At 42.4% G+C, this 27087-nt stretch overlaps 1 protein-coding gene across 14 annotated transcripts in view; it reads right to left on the reverse strand.

The window, feature by feature from the left end:
* mark2b (MAP/microtubule affinity-regulating kinase 2b) overlaps nucleotides 1–27087 on the reverse strand; it is a 52743-nt gene that overhangs the window by 13057 nt on the left and 12599 nt on the right. For 6 of the 14 annotated variants that reach the window (XM_076724308.1, XM_076724304.1, XM_076724303.1 and 3 more), the window contains exons 2-16: nucleotides 20898–21065; nucleotides 18417–18470; nucleotides 16437–16485; nucleotides 16133–16198; nucleotides 15659–15729; nucleotides 15227–15283; nucleotides 11671–11907; nucleotides 9922–10041; nucleotides 8844–8946; nucleotides 8551–8663; nucleotides 8123–8197; nucleotides 7717–7783; nucleotides 6311–6462; nucleotides 5522–5616; nucleotides 2550–2690 (exon numbers count right to left, since the gene is read on the reverse strand). In XM_076724308.1, coding sequence (XP_076580423.1) covers nucleotides 2550–2690; nucleotides 5522–5616; nucleotides 6311–6462; nucleotides 7717–7783; nucleotides 8123–8197; nucleotides 8551–8663; nucleotides 8844–8946; nucleotides 9922–10041; nucleotides 11671–11907; nucleotides 15227–15283; nucleotides 15659–15729; nucleotides 16133–16198; nucleotides 16437–16485; nucleotides 18417–18470; nucleotides 20898–21065 — 1568 coding nt within the window. The remainder of the gene's footprint in view (nucleotides 1–2549; nucleotides 2691–5521; nucleotides 5617–6310; nucleotides 6463–7716; nucleotides 7784–8122; nucleotides 8198–8550; nucleotides 8664–8843; nucleotides 8947–9921; nucleotides 10042–11670; nucleotides 11908–15226; nucleotides 15284–15658; nucleotides 15730–16132; nucleotides 16199–16436; nucleotides 16486–18416; nucleotides 18471–20897; nucleotides 21066–27087) is intronic. The other 8 variants (XM_076724300.1, XM_076724307.1, XM_076724305.1 and 5 more) reach the window with 8 other exon arrangements.

Here is a 27087-nt window from a genome sequence, read left to right on the forward strand (position 1 = left end):
TGTCAGAAAACCAAATATGACATTTCTACAGACACATTTTCACACAAACATGCGTCAACACAACGGTTTCATGTGCATTTTGTCTGGTTCTCCCCAGAGTACTTCCTCAAAATGTCTTTTCCAATAACACAATCTAACAGAGCACTGAACTTTTTTTTTTTTCTTTTGTCACTCACCTGCGTATCCCACCAGCGCAGGTAGACTATGCAGGTGAGTGAGGCTCAGAGAGGCAAGTTTATGCAACAGTCGATACTACAGGGACGGTTTGAAACTGTAGTTTTGTTGATTGGAGGCATTTTATGAGACTGTATGTATGTCTATGTGTGTATGTGCCTAAAGAAAACTTAATTCAATATTATGGTCTATTATTAGTCATTTAACATGCTGAGTAATGTGCTTTTTTCCTTCACTAGCACTTCTTTGGGGTATTTATGATTTGGACAATTGTAATTACTGTTGACTATCCATCGATGTAGAGGAAGAACATCTTTCCATGAAGTAGGACGGAGTGATAAAAAGCTTTGGATGTTTTCGATCAATTTATCAAACAGCTGTTGAACAAGCAGAACACAAGCGTGCTGAATTGTGGCGTCTTCGGCCGCTCGGCCTGCAGAAATTTGCTGCTGCCACTTAATCCGCACTCAGTTTGTTTTACGCGGCCATCCCTGCAACCACGCCATTCTCTTAATAAGTTACAAGCCAAACTAACTTGTATTGTTTTGTTAAGGCAGATAAAGCATATCTGCAAAGTTACATGTTTACATTTAGATGTTATTCACTACTTCTCTTTTTCTATCAATTGCAGAATATATTCTAAAGCACGGTTAAATGTTTTCATTCTGTTGTTCTATTTTTTATGATACTAAATACCCTAAAGTTTAACTAATGAACCCGAGGACGCTCTTCAAACTGGCAGTGTTATCTGATTACATGTCATGATAAATACTGATGTTTATCAATATGGACATAATTATTGTGGTCATATTTTTGCCACATCATCCAGCCTGAGCATGCCAACACTGTAAACATTTCATTTGAGGCTCTTATTTGCATAAATTAGAAATTGCCACTTTTAATAATCAGCATGATGATGTTGTACGTCCAGACAGCAACATTTGACGCAGACTCTCACTATACTTTCAAGCTTTTGACCTTTCCACGAGCTTTAGGTTGCTCCTTAAATGAAATTAAATGCATAAGATGACAGCATCTAAGACTTTTATCCTGCAATGTCAACGACAAGTTTGGAGAAAATGTCACTTCATTCAACTTGTTTTACTTATTCTACTCCTTGTATGTACAGCACACCTCAGTATCAAGCCAGCCAGCATATAAAGGGCTGGTCTGCACACACTTTATTAACTACTGAGACCTCTGCGTGTGCAAACCTAATCCCTGCTGGTCCATAAATGTCACTTCTCTGAATTTCTTTGTTTTTTTTGTTTTTCTTTGTGCTGCCAGGAAACAAAACAAGTTAAAAAGCATTTGGTCTGGCAGAGGCACAGCAGAGTGAAAAAACCTGCTCATCTTGTTCTCAAAGCTCTGACTGACTTCAGTTAAGGTCCACTGGGTAAATCTGAGGTTTGAGAGTGACTGATCGGCCAAAGACAAAATATGTCAGTGTCACCACACCAAGTTTAGCTTGTGCAGCTTTCTGAGCTCCATAATCTACTTCCTGGCTGTTGCTAAGTAACTGGTCAGTCTATGGTAACTGGTGTTAGAAATGTTGGACATCTCAGTGTGGTGATGTTATAGTGGTAAATATACTTAACATATATGGGCAGATATTCAAAACAGCACCACTTTGTTCAAGAACATGACACAATTGAACTCAACAAGCTATTTCTTGTGTCTACTTGCGGTCGCACTAAAGCTTTATTTCCTGGTTCTGGTTTGCCAAGAGGAAAAAAAAAATTAAGTGAAGGAGTTTAACAGCAGATATAAACGGCACGTGTTTCGAAAGTTGTACATTTACTTCCCATCATTCAAAAACGGAGGACATAAGAAGGTATAGACGTCTCAACTTGTCTTTGGTTTGATCAGTGCATTTTATCTTTCTTAATATTTAAGTACCTTAGAAAGTGATTTTAGGTGATTATAAAACAATTTCAAACCAAAAACGTATGAAATATTTGAGAGTAAACTTTTGAAGTTAGCAAAACGTGTTACCTTTGCTCATGTTAATGTGTGTGTGAGGTGGTTATTGTGTTAAATAAAACACCAACTCTTTGGGGAGGAAAATACACCTCTGATGGATTTCATGATTTTGGGGGAATATTGCCAACCAGGTCACTGCTGTGTGCCAGGATTTATCACTGAGTGAATAAAAGGTAGACAGAAAAAAAAAAAAAACTGGTGCTGTCCCTTTGATCTAGTGGTGGTGAAAGGTATCAGAGCCAATTAATCACTTCATCTCTCCTTTTTCCTTTTTGTCCGTCACGTTCTTGTGGAAAGGACGATATGAAAGGGGCTGAGGGAGCTGTGAGTATCTGTATGTGTGTTTGTGTGTGTGTGTGTGTGTGAGTCAGTGACGTGAGTGAGAGACTTGCCTGGGCCGTGGTGCGTGCAGGTCAGAGGGGCATGGATGATTGGAGGAAGACAGGGACTTGTGGTGGCGGGGACGCGAGGAGGAGGAGGAGAGGACGGCAGCAGCTGAGGCAGTGGAGGCGCGGGAGCCCGGAGTGTTTAGGCTGGGAGGAGGGAGGAGGAGTGCCCCGCCCAATGTGCGCACACACACACACACACACACAAGTGACCAAGTCACACAATCAAACATACATACGACACAAACACACAGTCACACACACCGGCAGGGTTTGTGTGTGGGTGGGCGGGGAGGTGAGGTGGAGCATGGTTAGAAGCAGCACTTATCAAACACAGTAAGGGGGGTGGGGTGGGGAGCAGAGCAGAGAGAAGAGAAACAAGTGGAAGAACAGAGGAAGTACAGACAAAAAGAGACAGAAAACACAGACCAAAAGGACTTGAACAACGAAGTAAAGTTGGTCTTTTTTGCTGCTGATGTTGCTTCATCGTGGTTAATCGAGAGAAATAACTCTATCAAAGGCTGATTGTGTTCATGTGCCTTCATCTTTTCACATGAAATCTTCCTGGCTCAAAAGCCGGAGGACAAAAGACCAACTTTAACACACATTTTTATAACAGCTAGAAAGAGTGAAAACACACTGGAGACAAATTACATGTGGACAAAGTCAGGTTACCAATTTAACAGAAATGTGCAAAGCAACAAAACAGCAAACCACCGCATAGTGAGTGAAGACAGCCCAGTATTTCACAGGTCAGCTCATTTGCCTCACCAGCAGGTTTACGTATTGGAAGAATGCATCATCAACACCGTAAACGTAGATGTTTGACAGGAAATAAAGCTGTTTCCACTGTCCTGTTGACTGATCACTGACCTCTGAGCTCAGTTTCATAGATCTGACCTGCATGTCAAGATCCTTCCTTTCCTTTCCCGCAATCTAAACTTTATCTGTAACAAACAGTATTTTATTAAATTACTTCAGGAAAACAACACTGGCTACTTCCTGAACCCTCTCTTAATCAGCAAGGCTGCTACAGGCTACAGAGCTCTGCACATTACGGATAGCTCCAACTTGACTTTATCCACACAGGGACACAAACACAGTGAGCGACAGGGGAGAGTGGTACCAGAGAGAGACAGAGAGACGGCACAAGAGACAGCAGAGGACTGAGCAATGAGAGAGAGATGGACATTTATAGAGGTCAACCAAACAGCTGCTAATAACACAGAAAACAAACACAGAGCTGAGAGAAACACACACTCTTTCTGACAGGGATTAGTGAGGCTAGTGGTGGAAAAATAACTGTACTCACTGGAAAACCCAGTGTGTGGCAAGAGTTTGAGCATGTGTGATATGTATGTGTAAGCTTGTGTGTGTGTGTGTGTGTGTGTGTGTGTGTGTGTGTGTGTCGATATTTTTGTGTATGTGTAAGCCTATTAAGAGGCGAGTACAGGGACCATATAGTGCCACTAAGAGTTAATATTCCATCACAAGTCTTCCTAATCTCCTTAGAGAGAGAGGGAGTGGAAAAAGAAGGAGAAGAAAGATTAAAATAAAAGACAAGGAGGAAAATAAGGAAGCTGGAAAAAAGAAAACAAAGGAGGCGGCGAGAAACTGTGACTTCAGATCCAGAGGGACAAGAGCTCAGACGGAGATAAAAGACACGGAATGAGGGAAATTAGGGAAGGACAGAAAGGGGAGAAGGAGAATTGGAGAGGGGGGGTAACAAGTATAAAAGCCCAAACTTCAAAGCATTAATGATGATCAAATGAACTTTAAAATCAAAGCAGATGACAACCACTAAGTTAGCAGAGCCTACCATGGCTAATACACCCACAGTGCTAAAAAAAATAAAAAACAATGCTGTCTCAAATGACCACATCGTCACCATGATGATGACAAAAGGAAGAAATAAGAGAAGATTTCTCAAAACTTATCAGGCTTCACGGCCTGAACGTGGATTCAATTAGATCATTTTTCCGATGTTGTATGTTGGGCACTCTGTTGGGAACGAAGGGGTCATCTGAGACTGATGTACAAGTAATAAAGCGGTAATGACAATGAACACTGCGTCACAGTAGGGATTAGAGTTTGTCTTGATGTTTAATGCTTATGAAAAAGCACACAAAGCATGTGACTGGTTAAGCATGAGTGATGTGCACGTTTGTATGTGCGGATGCGTTTGAGCCGTACTCATCATCGGAGGCTTATGCTCCCAGGGCGACAAATCCAAAACCAAGTGACTCCTATATGGACAAAAAGTTGTTTTGTCCATACTGGAATTGTTTAAAGTGGTTGTGGAAGAAAGGGGAGCTGGAACGATGAATTACATTTAAGAAGGATGAAAGGAGAAATGGGAAAAGGGAGGGAATATCGCTTGTTACTGTCCTTTATTATTACCCGTCTATTTGTGGTTTGACTTTGGGCAAGAATTTCTTTGATTTGTGGATGTCAAAGCTCTTTGTGAACGAACATTTATCAAAGGAAAAGTACAGAACGAAGAATAAGAGTTTAAAGAAGAATTTAGGTCTCCGTGTGTCAGCATATGTCAACCAGCATGTCCATGTGTGTCCATCCAACCCTGCTTCTGCTCTGACTGGCAGGCCTCAATCAGACCATCACGGTAATCTGTAATCTACTGGAGGTTTGGCCTAAATTCCCAAGGGAGCCTGATTTTCTCGTCCAGGAGGGCTCACCCCGCCCTGGTGGAAAGCTGTTGGCCTCCCTGAGCCAGCTGGCAGAGCTCTGGAGAGTACCAGCCAAGGTCTGGGATTCAGTCACTGAGACAGCTGTGGGACTGCTTCATTCACAAACCATGGTCAGTGTGTTTGTATTATGTGTGTTAGTGAGGAAGTAGCGCTGCCTGTACTTGAGTTGCCAGGGACGAGACAGAGTGTACGTGAGAACGACTGTATGTGACCGTACCTGCCCTTGTCTTTTTGAAAATGTCTCTTTTCACGTTGTGCATGTGTGTTTACCTGTCCTTGCCGTTCTGGATACCCTGGCCAAGCGTGGCTCTCTCAGTCAGAGGAGAGTTCCGACTGCGACCAGTACCGGTGGACAGGATGCTATTCTGAAGGGAGAGAGGAAGAAAATAAGAAGAGTGTTAGGATTGGTTAAGATGAAGGACAGAGCAAAAGAGTGTGGGAGGTCAGTGCTGTGGACAGAGGACGGAGAAATGATGAGGTGAGCGAATATTACTGGAACAGCCGTGAGCAAGATTCCTGATCAGCATAGACGTGTGACTTCAACTTAATTCTACTTTCGCCAAATCACGCCTTAAGAGTATTTCCTTTTCCTTTACAATTCTGAAATTGTTTTCACCTCAGTTTTCTTGAATTATCATTTAAAGGCCCTGCACTCCCACACAGGTGTTTTCCATTACCCTGACAGATTAGCTATCAGCTCAGGCTGAGATATACTGGGACATGCCCAAAGTCCATGTTAATAAAAGTCTTGGCTGAATTAACAGGCGAGTGACAGAGACAGCAAATGGTCTCTACATGCCTACATGGCCCTGAACCTGGAACCTGGAGCTGGGAGAAACTGAGAAAATGGAAAAGGCGTTTCCATGAAACACACGTTGACATGTCACAGTAGCAAAAGCACAGGTGTAAATAATGAAATGAATGGTGGCTGAACTCCACTGTCACACTGTCACAGCTTTAACATTTGAATAGAACAGATCCAGAAACAGCTGTGCTTATTGGAACAAGTCAAAGTGGTGTTGCAAATGTCATGTCAGCACAGTGGGCGTTTGGTCTCACGGTGGAGGGCGTGGCGCTCTTCTTGCGGTCAGAGGAGACCAGAGGGCTGGCCGGCACCTTGGTAGTGGAGCTGCCTGATGAGCCTTTCCTGCCAGAGTCCTCTACTGCAGTCCTGTTGTCTGCTTGACCCCCTCTCTTAGAGTAGGAGGAGCCTGGAGAAACAAAGACAAGGAGTGCATCAGAAAGGCCATCACTAGCTGAGACAACTCCCCTCTTCTTTCCATCTGCATTATCATCTCATCTGTCATTTTCCTGTCATCACCCAGCTCTAATAGAAATCAACCTCATCTTCTTTGGTGGCTTTCTTTCATTCTATCTACTCAACCAACCCCCCCACACTTAAATCAATCTTATCCCACCCTCTCTCCCTTCTACTGTACTTCTACATCACCCAGCCCCATCTCTCTTTCTTCAACCTGAAAGCTGCCTTCAGATGATAAGAAATTTGATCTGAGCTCACTGTGAGGAAGAGTGCAGATCATAGTGCAGACACTTGCAGAGGCAAAGCACAGCTCAGATATAAAAGCAACAGTTGCAGACCATTTTATATACAATGCATTTGAGTGTATTTCAAAAGCAAGCCGTGGCAGTTTCTGAATGTGTACTGTTTATCCAGCTCTGCTTGTAATATGAAACATAACCTTCGTGACTTTGTCTGCCTGGCAATGCTAATGTATATAAACGGCCGAGCAAACTTAAGCATTAGATTTAGCTAACCTTGTAAACTATATACCTATTCACAAACCTGCTAGCCCCATCTGACCATTGACATTTTCCTGTGCAGTACTTTTCCTAGCAAGATCACAGTGTTTTTAACATTGTGTTGTGGAGTTCAGGGAACAGTGAAACACAAAGTATGAGCTTTTCTTCCATCGCTCACTACCTCCCTGCTTGCACGTGTCGCTTCTGGCTACTTCACATACAGCTGTTATTTCAATGGCTGAGCTTCGAAAGGTCAGTGAAAACCGAGGTCAAAGATGAAACAATTTGAAATCTGAGTGAAAGGCTTCTGCCTAATTGGGTGCCACTGCTCTCCACGTAGGAAAACAATGACACAGGCAGCGCAGAGCGGTGTGGGCACCTTCACCAGCCCATCCTGCTCTACCTGTCGCCTTCCATCATTTTCTCTTCCTTTTCTGTCCACTCTCTTTCCACAACATGGCTACAGTTGCCTACATAACAGAATAAAAGAAAAATGGCATTTGAAGCACAAGGCTCTTCCTCAGACAGGACTGGAGACAATCCCAGCATGTACCAGCAGGTTGTACGGCCTGCTGGCACTGCTTCCATCCCTGGGCTATCGGCACTTGACCGTCTCAATCTGATCCCCCATCTGCATCCAATTTTCCTTCTCCTAAACCCCTAAAACAGTCCCCAACTTTGCCCCCTTCCCCTCCGACACACACCAATCTCACCCTGGTCGGTGGCTCTGCGGTTCTGAGGCTTCTGGTTGGACGACACGCTGCGCTGTACCTTAAAGAGGAAGATGGACACACAGGCGGTATTCTTAATGTCGCAGAGTATTTACACACACACAGGGATGAAAGTATGCTCGCAGAAGAGCTGTATTCACAGCTACTGCTAACCTATAGAGCCGTTCACACGTAAAACGTACAACTGTGGCAGACTTAAGCATCCAGGGAACTAGATCACATGTATGTAGGTCTGCTATCTAAACCCTAAACAATACCTACACCAGAGCAGGTTCCCAGAGTGTTTTTGGTACAAATATGAGGTCCAGTCAGTGTCACTGGCTGGAGTTGGGAGACGTCATTATGTGTTAGCAGAAGACATTACGTGTTCTCATTGTACCTTGTGAGACGGGGAGGGGGCGTTTATGTTGCTTACATCACTTCCTGGCCGGGGCTTGATGCAACCTTCATCCAGCTGAGGTGGGGGGGAAAGAAAACAAATCTGAGCATGTGTGTATGATGCAGAGCGACTGTGGTGTGACTACAAACACAAAGAACTGAAAATAGAACTTGGACCATAAATATGTGCGATCAAATTCAGATGACAGCAAATTGTATGTTCTGACGGCTCGAAGGCAAAAAAAAAAAAAAAAAAAAAAAAAAAAAGTTCTACATTTTACTGGATAAAATGATGAGAGCTGATTAGTTTGACAATGGACTGTATAACATCAGTGTAACTGTAGCTAAGGGAGGTTTGACAAACCAATAATAACCTGCATGGTACTGAGGAAAATAAAGGTGTGTAGGTGTGAGAAAGAAACAGCGTACCTCAGAGTTCCTATAGTCCAGTAGCAGATATGCAGCCATCACATCATTGTACTTCTGGTTCACCAGCGAGTCCTGGATCTCCTCCTGAGAGAATCCCATCTGCAGCATGATATCTGCACACAGCAAAACAGTTTATAATTAGAATGTTGATTTTCCTGCAGGTCCACAATTCTCCTTAGGATAAATTATCCTTTTGTGTGAGTAGAAAAAAACCCCATCTGTACTCAAGTATGTCTGTGCATGGCTAAAGAAAGGAACACATTTATCATTTTTGAGTATGTTTCTGTGCTTACCTGTCCTCCTGGGGTCCTTATAATCTGGCTGGGGTTCGATGTAGGGTTTGAGTTCTTCCTCCTCGTAGCCCACATTCATCCACCGGTCCCTCATTATCTGCTGCTGGGAGCAAGCCGGACAGACAGATAGACAGATACAGTGAGACACGAGATGTCAAAGACAATAAAGGGCAAAAAGCAAAAGAGGGAGGGATGGTTAAGGAATGAGAGAGGAGATGAAAAGAGAAGAGACGGTCCAGGGGTGAGCACAAATGATGAAGTCGGCAACAGTGAAAAAAGATGCAGAATTCATCTTAACATGATGAATTAGTTCTACATTATTCATCTGTTTAATCAACTCATCTTGACAATTAATTGTTTTTTTTCTAATGGGCATAGGCAGGTGTGTTTTATCTTCAATATGCAAATGAATCTTAGTGAGTGAACAAGGGGTGTGACCTTTAGCAAACAGGCTACACTGATACCAACAGAGCAAGTGACCCATATCAATGTGTCGGCTGCTTACAAATGTAGACGCGTCACACAGCAACTTTAAGGTAGGTGCAAATGAAACGGCAACATGAATGGATTTTAACACTAAAGGTTAAGTCTTCTTTCTGTATTTTTACTGGGATGCCATAACACTTAGCAAGTCAAGCAGAGACAAGCCACAGCCACAATTAAGAGGTTTTCTTTAAATCCGAAACTCAACTAGCAAGCAGTACCTGTTACTCAGCAAAAGAGCGATACACCATATCTCTTTGTCGCTATCCTTCAGGTAATAACTTCCAGTTATGGTACATTTACCCTTAGTGAAAATAAATTCAGCAACTCATAGATTCCCAACTAACAAGTAGTTACTATTCCTTTAAAAAGCACTTTACACTTCAGCAACAAACTCACATGTAGCTGGTGAAGCTAGTACAGATACACAGTATACGACAGCGTACGTGCATACGTGCTACAGGCAGCATCAAATTTTCCCATATGTAAGTTTTATCAAGTTCAATATCAGGGACTCTAAATCTTGTTCTAATTGAATTGACATTTTTTTTTTGTGTGTGTGTGTGTGTGTGTGTGTTAATGCTGCACAGTGTACCTCAAGGCTGCCTCTTTTGGAGGGGTTCAGGATGAGGAACTTTTTGAGCAGGTTCTCACAGTCCGTGGACATGTAGAAAGGAATCCTGTATTTTCCACGCAGCACGCGCTCTCTCAGTTCCTGGTGATGAACAACAGCAGACTGTCAAAATCCACCTTCAAACATGCACATAATCCTTTTCTCTCACATCCACAGGCTCTGTAAAAGGGCAGCAACCTCCCATGAATGATCCAAATGTTCCCAACAATTAACAGAAAGCAAAGGTCTATGAAAAAGTGAAAAAGGTGCTTGATTAGCCAAGCAGAAGCATTAGCTACGGTTACAGCCTCCAATGATTAATAGTTTGTAAAACAAGTACTGCATTCATCTGAGCACAGGCTGATTAATGGTTCAAAAAGCTACAATTCTAACATGGTGGAGGTATAGTACCTGGGTGATATTAACAATAGCTATTATTCATGCACTTCCTGGTATTTTGGAGATGGTGATATTAGATTTTCTTCAACTGTCGTACATTCAACTCATGAGATAAATTCAAAATACTGCAACTGTTAAGAAAGGTACTGCACAGCATCACATTGCATTTATAATTTACTTCAGTGGCCTTTATCCACACACTACAATATCCCAGGAATCTATTCGTCATATTTCCCATGTTTCTGTGTCCAAGTGACTAATAAAGACAACAATTTTTGAAAATTGCTTCAGTGTTGAGTGAGAGCTCTGTAGCTGGCAGCCATAAAGCGGAGCTTACGCACTGTCAATAAATGTCCACTTAACACTAACAGTGTTTGTCTTTGCCACTCACAGGCTCAGACTGATATTCTGTATGACAATATTATGGAAAGGATCTCTGCAGCGACACACCGTTTTGCTACAGAGTAAGATCCTTCTTGTTTAACCAGAAACAGCCACCAGCCATCATTTTATCAATGTAAAATGCACTTCATTCAAGCCAAAAGGAAAGAAAATTAATTGTTTCAACAGTGAGTTAAACGCAAGTAGGCAGGAGAAAAAGTGAAAATAAAGTCACTGATGACTCAAAGTTAAAAAGCTCTTCACATTCATGGTAAATGATCTGGGTTGTACAATTTTTGTCAGTGCATCAGTTTGACACATCATAAAAAAAGAATACTCTTTATTAGTGAAATGAGAAAACACTGAGGCTCCTACAGTAGCTGTTAAATAAATAGTAAGACCAGTAATGTAGGTGTTTAACAAAACTCCTGACAGCAGGAGGTAGCGCAAAGACATACTAGATAAAGCTGGACGGCAGTTTGCAGGCATGTTAATATCAATACCATCATATTCGATGTCATATCGCCCACCCAAAATGTGTCTGCACTTCCACAGTGAGTCATGTGGGTGCCGACAGAATGCACAGTGCGATAGGTGGTATGAATAACTGTGAATAACCATAGTTCACAGAAAGCATTAAATCGTTTCTGCTTAACAACAAAATGCCAGGTTTCAGTGCCCGTTTGGCGTGTCATGCCACTGAACCCCATTTGAAGACAAACTACTGGGGCTGGCGTCTCTCGAGTTTAGTTTTTGCATTCTGCAGAGCAGAGGGAACCGAAACCAGCATGACAAATACTACAAACACTCACAGAATACAGACATCTGCTTATGTAATGCACATGAACACACACACACACACACACACACACACACACACACACACACACACACACACACACACACACACACACACACACACACACACACACTCTCGCTCCTCTTTCTGACCTTGAGGTTCTGTCCATCAAAGGGCAGCGAGCCGCTAACCAGCGTGTAGAGGATCACCCCCAGGCTCCAGACGTCCACTTCGGGTCCGTCGTACTTCTTGCCCTGGAAAAGCTCCGGGGCAGCGTAGGGCGGTGAGCCGCAGAATGTGTCCAACTTGTTCCCCAGAGTGAACTCATTACTGAAGCCAAAGTCTGCTATCTTGATGTTCATGTCTGCGTCCAGCAGCAGGTTCTCTGCCTGCAGACAGACAGTGTGGGGGAGAGAGGAAAGGAAAATATAATTATGATGTAGTGAACCAGAGGATGTGGAGACAAACACATACCAAATATTACATGTGCCCAGAACTAAAAATCCGAATACCTAAGATCTGCTTTGTGAGAGTGAGATATGGTGAAGTGAGATTGTTTTTTGTTTTTTTGTTTTTTTTTTTAATATATATATATATAAAAACACACATATATATATTTTTTTTTTCAAAATCAGGTGCCTCTTTTTAAGGGTTTAGGATTTAACAAATAGGCCCTTCATCTAATGTCAGTGTGACAAAGAATTTCTCTGACAAGCAAATGAGTTTGAAGATAACATATTTCACAGACACTTGTCTGAAACACCTTTCTCTGGGGGGACACTGTTGAGTGAGAGAGGGGGTTTTCACAGTAATGGTCTGGGGCCTGCCACACTTTATTCCTGTGTGTGCGTTTGTATCCTAAAGCCTAAAGTGAGCCACTGAGCAAGGAGGCTGGGGTTGCCTAGCAACAGGTGCACTCTCCTTTTCACTTGCTCTGAATACTCTGCGGCTTCTGTGTGTTTGAGTGTGCATGAGACCATGCATGCACATTAAATACACTGACATCATCTCTAGGCTCTGACCTGAGAAGTAAATGACCATCGGCTTCTTATTTACAGATTTAAACATCTAGAGCCGACCAACATCAATACTTTAAGACGGCCAAAGAACAAAATGAAACTCTTTGATGTTGCTGCAGTGTTTCCCACAGGATTTTAGGAGACTGTGGTGGGAGGGTCTCTGACCCTCGGGGTTGGGTGTGTGTGTACGTTTTCAAGCCTGATGTATCTCTTTAGGGCATTTTGAGGCCACTGAATGTAATATAAATTGCTGTATATGAACATAACAGGTTGGTATCATCCTTAAGAACATACAAAGGCATATCAGGAATATTTCAAATTTAATCTTGAAAAAAAAACCATGACACAAAGTCATTAATTCATTCACTCACTCATTCAATCAATTGTTCATTTGTTCATTCACTCACTCGTTCATTCATTTAGAGCATACAAAACTTAACATCAATCATGTGAACAATCTTCACTGTCAAACAAAACGATGAACAAAGAACACTTGCTGTCCATAACCTTGGCACATGTATGCTGCACCAATAGTCAGCTAAGACTCAGGCAGCTTGACACTGAGTGTCACACTATTGTGACACTACTGACACACTCTGGCCCATGGTCAGCGCCGTGGATTTTACCAATAATTTGCTCAAACCTGGGTCAGACGCCCGCACTTCAATCAGATGTCACTTTCTGTCAGATGCACACACACGCACAGCGAGAGAGAGAGAGAGAGAGAGAGAGAGAGAGAGAGAGAGAGAGAGAGAGAGAGAGAGAGAGAGAGAGAGAGAGATCGCCAGACAGTGCAAGAGAGGTGGCATGTCCTCTTAATCTTCAGAAACGCTCTGATTCAGACTGTTTTCTCCCCGTTTTTTTTTTTTTGTTTTTTTTTGTTTTTTTACACTTATATCTTTACAAATACAGCAGTAAGAGACCGACTTTCCCTTTTTGTTTTTTCGGCATCAGCCTTGCGATGGGCCCCCTCATAACCGTGGGCCCGGGGCAGCCGCACCCTCTGCCCCCCCACAGCTTTTAAGCCATAACCTCACCCCTCTTCACCGATAAGGCTGTGGCAGAGTCACTGACTCAGTGCTGTCGGATCCCTCTTTTCTTTTTCTTTTCTTTTTCTTTCTCGCCGACGAGAGATATTAAATAATTAATTTCATGTTAATTTTTATAAACGGGTAGAGAGAGAGCACAAACGTCAGAGGGATGAGAGAGAGAAATAGCGCGAGCGGGAGAGGGAGAAATAGCGGACAAGTAGCTAGCTACCGGGAAATCAGCACGAGGGATAGCGGAAAGTTAGACTCTGTTTGGTATGTTAGAAGTTGACTGGTGCAATGAGATCAGCAACATGGCCGACACTGCTCCGTTATCGAACTTGATACCTGCCCAAAAGGGAAGTTACACTTACCTCACACAATCTTGAAATGCCGTCCCGGCCTGCTGTCATGTATGGATCATAGACTGTATGGATGCGGATCGCGCCAAATGCAGCAGACAGTAGGACCGTCTATGAACGCGACCTGTTGGCGCGTGCGTGTGTGTTCACGCGCGCGCTCTCGCTCGCGGGCTATAGAGCAGAGTAGGCTACAGCTGTGTAATCGGCTGACTGACGGATCTGGTTATTATTATTATTTTTTAGGTGGGGAGGAGGGTGGAAAGCGGGGGGGTGGGGGGGGGTGGGGACGAGACTGTGGCGGGCCCAAACGAGACTGTGGAGGGCCGCCACAGTCTCCTTAATTGGTGGGAAACACTGTTGCTGTTTTAGAAAAAAAAAAAGGGGGCACCAATGTAGTAGATAGAGCAGTATAGGACACACGAAGAACATGACTACAGCGTACTGGGTTTTTCATCCTGTGACCCAAACAGAGTGATTTTAGTCTGGCTGTGAAATGCAGGTTCATCAAAATTTGCTCCTGCAGTGTAAGACCTACAAAAGTTAAGTGTGTGCCGGATTTCACATTACAATCCACAGATCAAAAGTGATTAGGATAATGTGCAGGATGGTACGCATTAAAGTAATGAAAAACTGTCTGTCCTCTAGAAATCTCTCATTTCCCACACTGCCTTCTTTGTAAATGCCAACCATTTTACCTCCAAGAAGTGCAGAAAATAAGGTATGACCTTGGTCAAAGCATTGAAAACATTTATTAAAACAAAACAACCATGAGGGGAAAAACAACTTTGAGATTATAGGTTCCTGTATGGTTACTGTAAAAGTAATCATGATAATGTCTTGTCTACAGGTCCGCCTGCTGCCATAATAAGAGGATTTACAACTCTGAATAATACTATGAACCAAAATGACCTAGAAGCATTAGACCTGCGTGTGTGTGTTCATGATGAATGTGAAACAAGGACACGAGGAAAAATAAATCAAGAAGCAGAAGGAGAGTGATTTCCAACTGGGGACACAATAGAAGAACTGCATAGAAATACAAGTGTGTGTGTGTGTGCGTGTGTACATATGGGTGTGTGTGTTTAAGCCCTTGCTCAAGCAGAGTGACATTATATCACCTTTGTGATTAACCTCTTGATTGCCTGTTCATAGGGGCAGGATTTCAGGTCGAAAAGTCAAATCCTGACTTGAAAATTAATAGTGAGAGTGAAAGAGAGTGACAGAGAGAGTGAGAGAGAGAAGTTGCCTTTGCTTTGACACATCTAATTTAATAGTGTGTTAGTGTGTGTGTGTTCTCACCTTGAGGTCTCTGTGTACTATACACTTCTGATGGCAATACTGCACTGCTGACACAATCTGGAGAGTGAGAAAATGAGTGAAAGAGAGAGAGAGAGAGAGAGAGAGAGTGGGGGGGGTGGAGTGAGAGATGGACGGGTTGAAATGGTTAGACAACAAAGTAAAAGACACTGAGAGCTCTTCATTAGGATTTCATCAGGGATCTATCATGAGGAAGGGATCTATCACCGAAAACAATGAAATATAAGGTGCATGTTCTGTGTTGTTTTATAAGCTTTATTTCAACAATTATTTTTGTAGCACAGCCCAAAATAAACTGGGCACTTCTTTATAAATTAAGCAAAAGCTGCTTCATGTTTTGAATCCAAAATGAAATCACTATAAGGCTGTCCCTCGAAATTGCGCACACACACACACACACACACAAACACACACCTGTCTGAATTTGGCACGGGCTTCTTTCTCCTTCATCCTGCCATGGGCCACCAAGTAATCAAACACCTCTCCTGGGGGACGAGAGAAAGAGGAGGAGAACAGATTTAGTGTTGGAATCTGATACTGGTCTCCCTAAAACCAGAGTATTTTTTCAATGGGACACTGAACTTCGTATTGTCCTTTCAAAACAAAGTGCGGGCACAGCGGACTAAAGATGGGATCATTTTAAGGACTTACAATATACGAATTTAAAACAAGCTATTTTTTAAGTTAACAACATCGTTATTTTTACATTGTTTTCGGTTTGAGATTTTCAATAAGCAAAAATACGAAGCAAATCAAGTAAAAAAAAGCATGTGTCTGACAAAATACAGAAGAGCAGGGGAGGGAGCATTTTTATTTGAGAACCATTTCATTGTAACATACAGAGTGCCAAGCCTCAGGGGGAATGATTTCACAGTGACACGCACTTACCTCCACTAGCGTACTCCATTACAAGGTACAAAGTCTTCTCTGTCTCTATCACCTCAAAGAGCTTGACTGGAGGTGGAGAGAGAAAGGAAAAGACAGTGGGTTGGGGTCGGGGGGGGGGGGGGAAGAGCAGTGGACATAAGAGAGTTGAGAAAACAAAAGGCCAGGGCAGAGTGAAAGCGAAAATAAGGAGCGAAGAGACAAAAAACATTATATGATTTGGCTTGAGTACATGACCTTGAAGCACCAATTAAATCTGGTGAGTGAGTGACGACAGAGTTGAAAATCACGTTTCAGTGTGACTCACCTATGTTGGGGTGATTCAACATCTTCATGATCCTCACCTCCCGGAAGAGCTGTGAAAAACAAACCACACGGAGAGCTGTGTCAAACACACTACAGATACACGCTACTGTCAGCGTGAATGCCTGTGTTGTTGTGTTTCCTTTATATTCCTCACGTGTGCAAATTCATATCAATTGATGTTGCATGTATGTGCTCCATCAGAATTGCAATTTATTTGTGCAAAGACCCCAGAATCAATATTTGTAGAGGGTAAAATGACACTGAAAACAGTCACTTCCTGTTTATGAGCATGTGGGTCAAATTTCTAGAGGGGAAACAAAAACAAGCATGGTTAGTGATGACATACCCACAGAAACCGAGGCAAAATCGGTTAAAATCTAGGGACTGGTATGATTTAGAATTACAAAGTTAAACAAACAATGCCTGCTTTTAAACTCTGAGGTGTTACACAAGTCAAAATACAACATAGGAAGTACTGATTCAACCCAGACTCGCTCAACGCCATCCAGTCTCTTCCTGTGGAAAAGCATGAGGAGACGTTTTTATCTCTGAGTCTGCAGATAAGGTCAAACTAACCTTATTGGAAGTTAATTCGGAAGACAAACTGTGGACAGACATTAGAAGCTAGCCAGAACTCTGTGAAGCTCAGTCTTTTTTTCAAAGACAATTGTCTCCTCAAATTTGAGGAGCCATACATCAGCTACGGTGTAGCATACGGTGTAGCTACAATGGTGTATCATAATACAACGCAGTATATCTTTAATGCACAACTACAAATCTGGCCTAAAACACAAGAGTTTTTCTTACTGTCAAAAAAGCCCATAACGAAAACAAGTGTCCTTTTCACCTGTATTGATTTCCAGTGCCGTAAAACCTGATATAGCTTATTCTTCTGTGCCATAGAGCATTATGACTGTCCAAAACATATTAAAAACACATCACTCAGTCACACTGTCACACAGGAGTTTCTGTAATACTAGAAATATGGGAATTTTTGCTTCATTTTGACTCTCACATACACTGTCCCAATGTGTCATTAATCTACGGCTGAAAATAGTCCCCATCACACACACGGTTTACACCTACTTCAGTAACATTTGATAAAAAACTACAGTGTCCAGCTGTTTTAGAAAATTACAGAGCCTTTGTCACTATTTTTGACCCGTTTTTTAAAGATTCAGCAGAAATGAATGAGCTTGGGGGTGAGATGGTATGAAACTCAGACCAACACAGTGTTGGTTTTGCTCTTTACATTGGATTTGTTGACAATAAGAAAAAAAATATAATCCTTCAAGACCTGATAGGGAACATTGTCAGGGGTTCCTGCCAATTCTGGTCCTTGTGCGCATGGATTTGCATCTGCAGACATCTTTACATTCAATGTAAGTGTGTGTCTCAGCATTTATTACTGGATTTATGTCTTGGCACCGTCACTGTCTTTGCTATGTCTTAACATTTTCTTGTCATGCGCTCTGTGTGTCTGTGTTTGCACACAAGTGTGTATTCTATGCCTAATGTCTGTGGATGCATGGGTGTTTGGTGTGTGTGTGTGTGTGTGTGTGTGTGTGTGTGTGTGTGTGTGTGTGTGTATGTGTGTGTGTGTGTGTTGAGTTCACAAGCATATGGGGTTAGAGAGTGTGCGTGTAAGTGGACAGACCCCACCCTGCCACGATCAAAAGAAGTAATTGCAGCTTGTTTCCTGTAATTAAAACTCTCTCTGAAAACTAGACCACTTCAGAAAGACAGACAGACAGAGAGGGGAAGAGAGAGAGAGAGAGAGAGAGAGAGAGAGAGAGAGAGAGAGAGAGAGAGAGAGAGAGAGAGAGAGAATAAAGAGACACAAGGGGCAGGGGAAGACTTGAAAATGACTTCTGAGAAAAAGGATAAGAAGAACTGAGGTTTGACTTTCTGCCTGTGTCTGTGTGAGGGGGTGTGTGCATAAGTGTGTATGTGAGAGAGGAAGAGCGACAGGGAGACCCACCTTCTGCAAACTGGAGGAGTTGAGCTGTGTCTTATCAATGATCTTTACAGCCACCTAGAAGAAAAACAAGAATGTGTTAATTTATTATTGCACTTTTATTCATTAATTACACTTGCTGCAGTGGGTTTGACGCATCCTGCTCACACAAACCTGCACAGCTACAGCCATCACAGGCACAAACACACTGCTATCTTTTTGAAGACATCACACACACAAGCAGAACGATACAATCTCACAGCATTAAGTGATAAACACACAATCACAGCAGGCGACAGTTGCATAATAGAGAGGGACACACACACACGCACACACAGAGCTGAACCATGGTTTATACCCAAGCCATAATGAGGTCTATAGTTCATAATCCAACATTGGACATCAGCAAGGGAGACAGAAAGAGAGATAAAATACAGAGAGGGAAAGAGAGAGAGAAATAAGAAGGAGAGTGAAATAAAAATAGCAAAACAGACAGATGGGAGAGACTCAATGTGAGAGAAGTAGAACTAGAATTACCGCCTCCCCATTGTATGCCTCTGCCAACCAGTCAAGTTACGGTTTACATCTATGTCTGTCCAGGCTCTTATAGTGAATACTTTGACAGAATTTTATAAAAGGCATCAAGTGCATTTTTTGGTGAAGTGGTAGTTACCATGATATTGACATGTATGACTCACTTTCCAGTGAAAAACGTGCTGTCTTCGATTAGAGACTATTTTTACAGAGGACTACAGAGGACTGATAGAGAGCTTCATCACACGGTGCAACAACAATCACCTGAAGCTCAATATCAGCAGAACCAGTGAGCTTGTCATGGACTACAATACTTCAGTGTGGCTGTTGCTGCAAAGAAGCTACAAAGTGTAAGACGTGGATGCTTCGCACACATCTTCAAGCCGGCAGCACAGAATACAATCACCGCAGTTTCCAACCATGATGAGTGTCACCACTTCAGTCTCCGACCAAATGTGAAAAATGCTCGCTATCTCCCCTTCTTTTCCTGAGTTGTGGTGCTGAATGATGACCAGAAAAGTGTTTTTGCAGAACATTATGATGCCAGTGTGAAACTGAGCTTTGACCATCATTTTGTCTTACTGGACGTTTGTCTGAAATTTTGTCATGATTAGCATATAAATTCTTGAGTTGTGGCCAAAAACACAATTTCTGAGGTCACAGTGACCTTGACCTTCGACCACCAAAATGTAATCAGCTCATCCTTCAGTCCACAGACCACCGGATGTAAAGAAACTCTCCCCAGGCTTTCCTGAGGAATTGCCTTCACAGAATGGGACGGACAGACGTATTTACAGCACCGAGATTCAGACAACCTGAAAACATAACGTCTCTGACTATGGCTGTCACTGGCACAGAGGCATAAAAAAAATAGATGAAACAGAACAAGAGAAGAGAAAGCCGAGGGAAACAAAGAATTATCTCAACAAGGACACAGAATGGGGAGGTCTAGTTCTCTCTCCCGTTCTTCTCTTTCACTGCCAACTAAATCCCTTCGTCCACTCCTCTTTCTGGTTGTGCTTGTCTGTCTGACTCTTTCATGCCCTCTGACTTTGCCTTGTTTTCTTTGTGTGTGTGTGTGTGTGTGTGTGCCAGCGAGTCACATGGAGTGTTATCAGGGTGTCAGGCACAGAGCTGTCACACACTGACAGAGCCCGCCCACCCCTCTCTTGCTCTCTTTCTCTCTCTCTCTCTCTCTTTCTTTTGCAAACACAGACTGAGAGTTGACTTGACTGGGCCTCAGACAGAGCCTGGCATGGGCTCAGTGTAGACTCAGGTTTTCCCTTAAAGGGACAGACCACCATGTTACATCACATCTGGAATTCACAGTAAGCCGGAGACATTTAGGCTTCTCTATTCAAGCTGACAATGGTGATCTAATCTCCTGCAGCAGATGTACCGTCTCCACAGCCATGCAAGGCCAGGATCAGAGCAGACCTACTGCGTGTCACAGTGTGAACACCCCGCCATCCTCAGCAACCAGGAAGGAAGATTCAACTTTCAACATTAGCTAAACATTTACAATGTGTGCCTGTTTGTTTCTTTAACTTTTCACCATCTTGGCTAATTAAAAAAACCTTAGGCTTCTTCTCTACTCTAAACAGTTTTGGTGATAAAATAGTCATTTGGAGTCTATTTGTCATTTACAGCAGGTTTGCTCACCTGTTAACAATTTATCATGGTAGCTTCGCTTTAAGTAGAACAGTCAAAGCAGTTTGGTGTTAGATTGACTCAATTTTTAAGACAGAAATTTCTCTATTTCTACTTCTGAAATTGGCCTTTGTTATTGAAACACTGACCAGGCAGTTTTTAGTTAATAAAGAGTCAAGAGTACAGCGTTTCTCCAGAATGTGACCGAAGTGGCTAAAGATAAAACTCTAAAGTTCAGAAAGTCATTCACTCTGCAAGTGGAACCAAAGAATAGATTAAAGCGTTGAGATCAATCTAGCGTGTGTGCGCATGCATGCCTACCTCTTTTCCGGTGAGGACGTGTCGTGCCAGTTTGACCTTGGCAAAGTTGCCCTTGCCGATGGTTTTTAGCAACCGATAGTTACCAATGTGCGGCTGGTCATCTGATGTGGTCGTGGCGACGGAGTTCCGACATCGCGGCATGCTGGAGCGGCCAGATGACTTGGACTCCTGAGAAGAAGGAAGGCAATGTGTAAGCATAAGAGGACACAATGACTGGAAGGCAGAAAGTAAGAGAAAGTGACCATCAGCTATCCTCACCACTTTGTATCTATGCAACAGTCAAAGCTTTTAAGGACAGATGAGGTTTGAACAAAGCCTTTTATTTCATGTTAATTTTATCTAGAATAGTTCAGCTGAGCGACACGAAACAAAATTACTAATGACTTTTTGATAAATTTCTGTAGGTTTTAAATCCACATAAATCCACCACAAAACAACACAGTTTTCAATTAATAACTATTACATTTAAGTTGAATAAGTGTCCAAGTTGTCTGTATTCAGGCAGGCTAGACCAGATTATACAGCCATTTGGGCCTTCAGATTTTATTATGGATTAAAAACAGTCAGAAGAGAATTGGTCTATAGAGCTAAAGCAGCACTTTCGCACAACTCATAGGGTGTTACAAAATCTGCATTTAAGTCTGATAGCAACGTTACGATAAGAAACAAGGAATGAACAGCCAATATTGACCAGGATCTCCCAGGATTCAAAGATAAACACAAGCGAGGTGGACTTCGTTAAAGAAAAGGAAGGTGAAGAACATTTTAGCACTCAACAAACCTTACAAATGTAAAGCTTTTTAAACCAATGTGAAGCTGTCATTGGAAGCTGCACTGTAGGATCATTTGACAGCCATAAACACCATTTTAGGGAAAAAAAAAAACATGTCCACTGCTATATGCACGGAAAGCTGTGACTAAAGTAAAAGCAAAAGCACTGATTACAAATAAGTGATGGACATTTTCAGGAAAGCTAATTGCAATTTTCTTCCATGTTCTGTCTTATGAAACTTGTAGTTAAAACACTGACTATTACTTATGCTTTTCCTAGTAACATTGAAATTTATAGTTTTCCTGGTGGTGTTTGACGTAACATGGCAATAATTAAAATTGGGGTTATGAGCACGTGTCCCTAAGAGCCACTGTCAAACACAGAAACTATGCATATGGTCTGATAAGGCTGGTTCGCTTTTGTACATTCAAAGCAAATGTGCTGGGACACCGAGCTGAGTCTGTTCATATTGTCACTGTTTTACTATGGTTAATGTTTCACACCACAGCCAGTCGCTGCCCACACACAATATTCATCTTTTGGTAAGCTTCAGAAGAATAGCAATATAAAATAATATTCTACCCATGCTTCCTTGGCTGTATCTGTGTGACTTTCATTTGAACCCACAAGGCCAGGAGTGTATAAAGTTATTTTAATGGTCTCTTTATATGGTAGCATCAAGCAAAAAATTGCCTCAGTTCATCTTACAGTTGACAGGAGGTCTTTCGAGTCATACGCACACCCGCAAAAAGAAAACAAAACCTTGCTGTGCTGGCAAGTTTTGCATGGTTGGCAACTGCGATTGGGTTTCAACTCCAGGAAAGGGTCACAGCAATTGTGTGTGTGTGTGTGTGTGTGTGTGTGTGTGTGTGTGTGTGTGTGTGTGTGTGTGTGATCTGAGCGGACAGGTGACGGGGATCAGGGTCAAAGGAGAGGACGACAGGCTCCAGGGTGACGAGACGCAAACACAAACGCCTGTGCACAGATACAAGAATACACACTGGTGCGGGTACACAGACATGCACACGGCGGAGTAAGTCACCCACACCTCTCGGAGATTTGACACCGATGAGAGAGACGGTCCAGTGAAATTCACACTGTCGGCGCAGAGTGAAAAGGTTGGCACAAATCATCCCTTTCTCTTGTTCTCTCCCTCCAACACGGAGTAGTCATTTTATTCACCTAATTATCGCTTTCTATCTTGAACAAATTAGAGGCTCACTCTCTGTCACAAATTACCCACAGACCACATTTCTATCAACATCGTTCCCCCTCCTTGTGCCATGGGAAACAAGGATTGCTTCATTGTGTTTGTGTGTTTCTTGCTCCAGATGGTATGATCTAATGTCTGCGTGTCCCCCCCACCCCCCCATACACACACCCACATCCTCATGCTGACAGTGCAGACCTGTATAAAGTGTAATAGGCCAGATTAAGACTTAGCACAAGAGGGGGAACTGGGATTAAAAACAAATGACCGTTACATTAAACCCTGAGGACAGAGGAATGGCCTTATGTGGCCTTGATTGAGGGGGGAAGCAAATGATTTTTATTTTTGGATCGTGTGGTAGAGGGGGAGAGGGAGGCAGACAATATGTCATATGTGGACACTATTTGAGACAATGAGACCCAATCTGATCATACAAAGCCAATTTCTCGTTCAGCTGGGCTGTCCTCGCAGAGTCTATGTGATCTAACTCCCCGTCAGAGAGTATTGCTGTCCAAAATAGTGCCTGGAGGTCAAACTTTGCCCACAACAAAAGATTTGTGTCTCCCAACTCATTCTAGAAAGTAATAAGGTATCCTATTGATGGAATTTAAAAGGTGTGAAACACTGGGGTTATGCAAGTAAGGCTGTGGCATACCATATGGTTCATGATAACACCGGTATAACATTGGCACTGGAGTTAATTCAAAAAGGGTAGTGACAACAGCATGTGGAAATATGGAAATGTGCAGAAGTGGCTTGGTTACAACAGATCTGAAGTACAACAAACCCCGGAAACATGCAAGAAGTGCAAGAAGATTGTAATAACAAAGGGAGGTAATACCAAAAATCTTATTGCACCACGCAAGCAGACGCACCCAGTTGAGTACGAGGAGCGCTAACAGCTAATGTGAGTTCTGTCTTCAGGAATATCATTATGTCATAAATACCCTGAAACACTGTGATATTATCTTAGGGCAATAGCACCCACCCCCTCATGCAAGTACCAATACAATGAAAGAAACCAGATACAAAAGTTAAATTTCCAGGTGACTCTGAAAAGCTTAGGTTTAGTCCTTACTCCTATTGGTAAACAGTAATGCCTGTAAACTGCTGTAAAAAATATGGCGTGTAAATACGAAATCCCATGGCCTTTTCTCTGCACATTTATGTGCACTTAAGTAACCAGGTTACAATCTCTACTGGGCACAGCAGCGTTGCATTCCGCCAGAGCTGATCACAGCCACTCAAGACAATGCTTCAGCACATTTTAGGAAAGCATCTCGCTGCTCTGCTCTGCAGCGAATATGCATCTATTAAACTAAAAAGATCACTCCATGTAGTAATGTAACCTCATTTTCAAAACTTTTTATACTAATCTATAATCTGACCAAAATTCAGGCGCACACAAAGAAGCCTCTGGAAAAAGCATATCTATGTCCACCACTGGACAATTTACTATTTATAATATTCAGACACATTTGTGCTGAAAAGTTACCACAATGTATGTTAAAGTCATTGTCTGATTTCCTGCACAACCTGTTGACCATTCAATGTCAACGCTGACTAAAGACAACGTGAACGTAATTCCTTTAATATTGAATGCAGTGCGACTATTAGCAAGTAAAGACCAGCCTAAGGTATTGTAAGACACGACTTGAGATGTTTATGCCTTGAGACAGAGAACTAATCCAACAATGTTAAAAAAAATCCATAATAGGTGCCATTTACACAATTATGTACCTGTAAGTAAAACCCATGTATGTGTAGCTTTATGGATGTAGCAGTGGAGACTGAATCTACAACACAGCCGCAACACAGCGGTACCCCTGTGCTTGATGCTGCTGAGCTGTTTGCCAGAGATATTAGGGGATCAATAAGTCAATCCAGTAACAAAGCAGATGTTTTGTTACCATGAGTGCATCAGTGTCCTAATGTAGTGATGAATATTAAAAGGAATGTAATTTTTTGGGGCTAACAAAGATGGGAGCATGGAAACTTTTTAAAAACATGCTATTTCTGAGTAAAAAAGCAAGTAGCTGAATTTAAAATTCAAGTTTTAAGCAGACTCTTCTATTATCCTTATGTAGCTCCTTATGAAGTAATGTAGGGAAGTCGAAAATAATGAGGACAGTGCAGGACAACCTAACTTTTGATTATACTGACCAAGTTTGAATTCACTTTTATGACAAAGAAAGCGGTACTCAGGCTCTCCTCTGCTGAATGAAACCTAACCACCTAACCAGGGTACAACTACACTACAACTGAAATGAAGGTCAGTAGACAGAGACAAACTTTCAGTCTTTGGCTAACCCCCAGCAGTCAGCAGGCTTAACTTTTCATTATGTAGTCTACAGTCATTGTACAAAGTACAGTAAGTTAAAATTCAAGCGTGTTAGCTCGGAGTTCTTTCCGTCTTTCACAGTCCTCCACTCTTTAGTCTTCTCTCCTATCCTCTTTCATGTCCGACTATTTTTGTCTTGTGATTCTTCCTTCATTTTTGGGCAGCTGCAGGCTAAGCAACCCCCCTCCCCCAACACACGCACGCGCGCACACACACACACACACACACACACACACACACACACGCACGCACGCACGCACACACGCGCGCACACACACGCGCGCGCGCACACACACACACACACACACACACACACACCTCTCCTCTCTCCCCTCAGTTATAATTATAGACGTGTTGGAGGACAATAAGTGACATCATTGTTTTGTTCTCACATTACTCTCTGATGTAGCGTGTGACTCATGAATATGAACTTGAAACTGCTAACATGCGCAGTTTAGCAAAGAATTTACTAATGTAAGATTCCAGTATACTCCAGTAAAGGAAACTTAATTTGACATATTCACAATGGCTGAAAAGTGCAGTTGAACACTGAGTTGAACACATATTTGAGTGAAACACATGGTTTGTTGATGACATTCATAACAGATGAAGGGACCTCTCCTGAGAAGAGAGGTCAGAGGAGGTAGTAAAATTGGACACACAAGGCTCAAAGACACATAAATGTAACATGGTTGACCTCATCGGGTGACACTGAACTGGGAGCAATGAGGAAGGCTGTGTGCAAAAGTTTAACAGGTTTGGCTGGCTAGCATGATTACTTTATACATGACAGTCTTCTTCATACAGCACTTCCACATGCAGACAGCAGAGGCTAGAGTGTGTGTTCAGCTCCACTCTGCCACCAGAACATAAGAGCACACAACACAGAAATGAGCTGCTCGGTTTGTCTACAGACATCAAAGAAAATGTACATTTCTCTGTAAAGATCCTTTTATTTTAAATCATAGGAATGTGCTTACGTATCTGGTAAAAGCTTTGGCCTTTCTATTGCTACTTCTCTATCTTTAAAAAATGATTCCTTTTTCTGATTCGATTTTAATTTTGCAATTCAGTGAAGTGACTTGGATGATGTCTTAATTACATTTGTTTCCAATTTATTTGTGATTTCGAAGCTTGATTTGCAGCCAGATTCTACAGCAATCATCACTCAAAATGTAATAAAGCAAAGCGCAATTTGCTCTCAACCCATGTTCATTGGTTACCGTGTGTCAAGTCTGTCAGATGGGGGAGACAGTCTTTGATGTTCTTCGCCTACCGTGTGGAAAGACCATTAGCATAGTGTTTATATCCGGCCCAACAATTCAGACTCCCTCCCAACACACACATGGAAAGTCACTGACAAGATGTTTGCAGCTGAGAGCCATTTATTGCCACACTGCAAACACAAGCATGTGCACATGACCAAAACACATATGCAGAGACACACACACACACACACACACACACACACACACACACACACACACACACACACACACACACACACACAAAGCAGCAATGTTAATCCAAGGCAGTACTGGTCGTGTTTTGACTCAAGCCTCATTATCACTGACCTTTACTAATCTGAGTTCTGGAGGAAGCCACTCAGATACAACCAGATGGAATTTTACACAGTGCCATTCAAAAAGTAACTCTAAAGTAGAGCTGCACACAAAGTGTGTGCAACACATTACTATCAAGAGACAGCTCAACCCAAATGCAAGATAGGCAAACATGTCATCAACAGTAGGAAGGCAAATAGGGATAATAAAAGGAGGGAAGATCTTAAAAACACACACTTTGAGATATGAACATGAAAAACCAGGCCAAGCTGAAAACGGTCAGCATCACCAGATCCCATTGATCA

This window comes from Chaetodon auriga, chromosome 24 (genome assembly GCF_051107435.1).
Source record: "Chaetodon auriga isolate fChaAug3 chromosome 24, fChaAug3.hap1, whole genome shotgun sequence".
NCBI lineage: Eukaryota > Metazoa > Chordata > Actinopteri > Chaetodontiformes > Chaetodontidae > Chaetodon > Chaetodon auriga.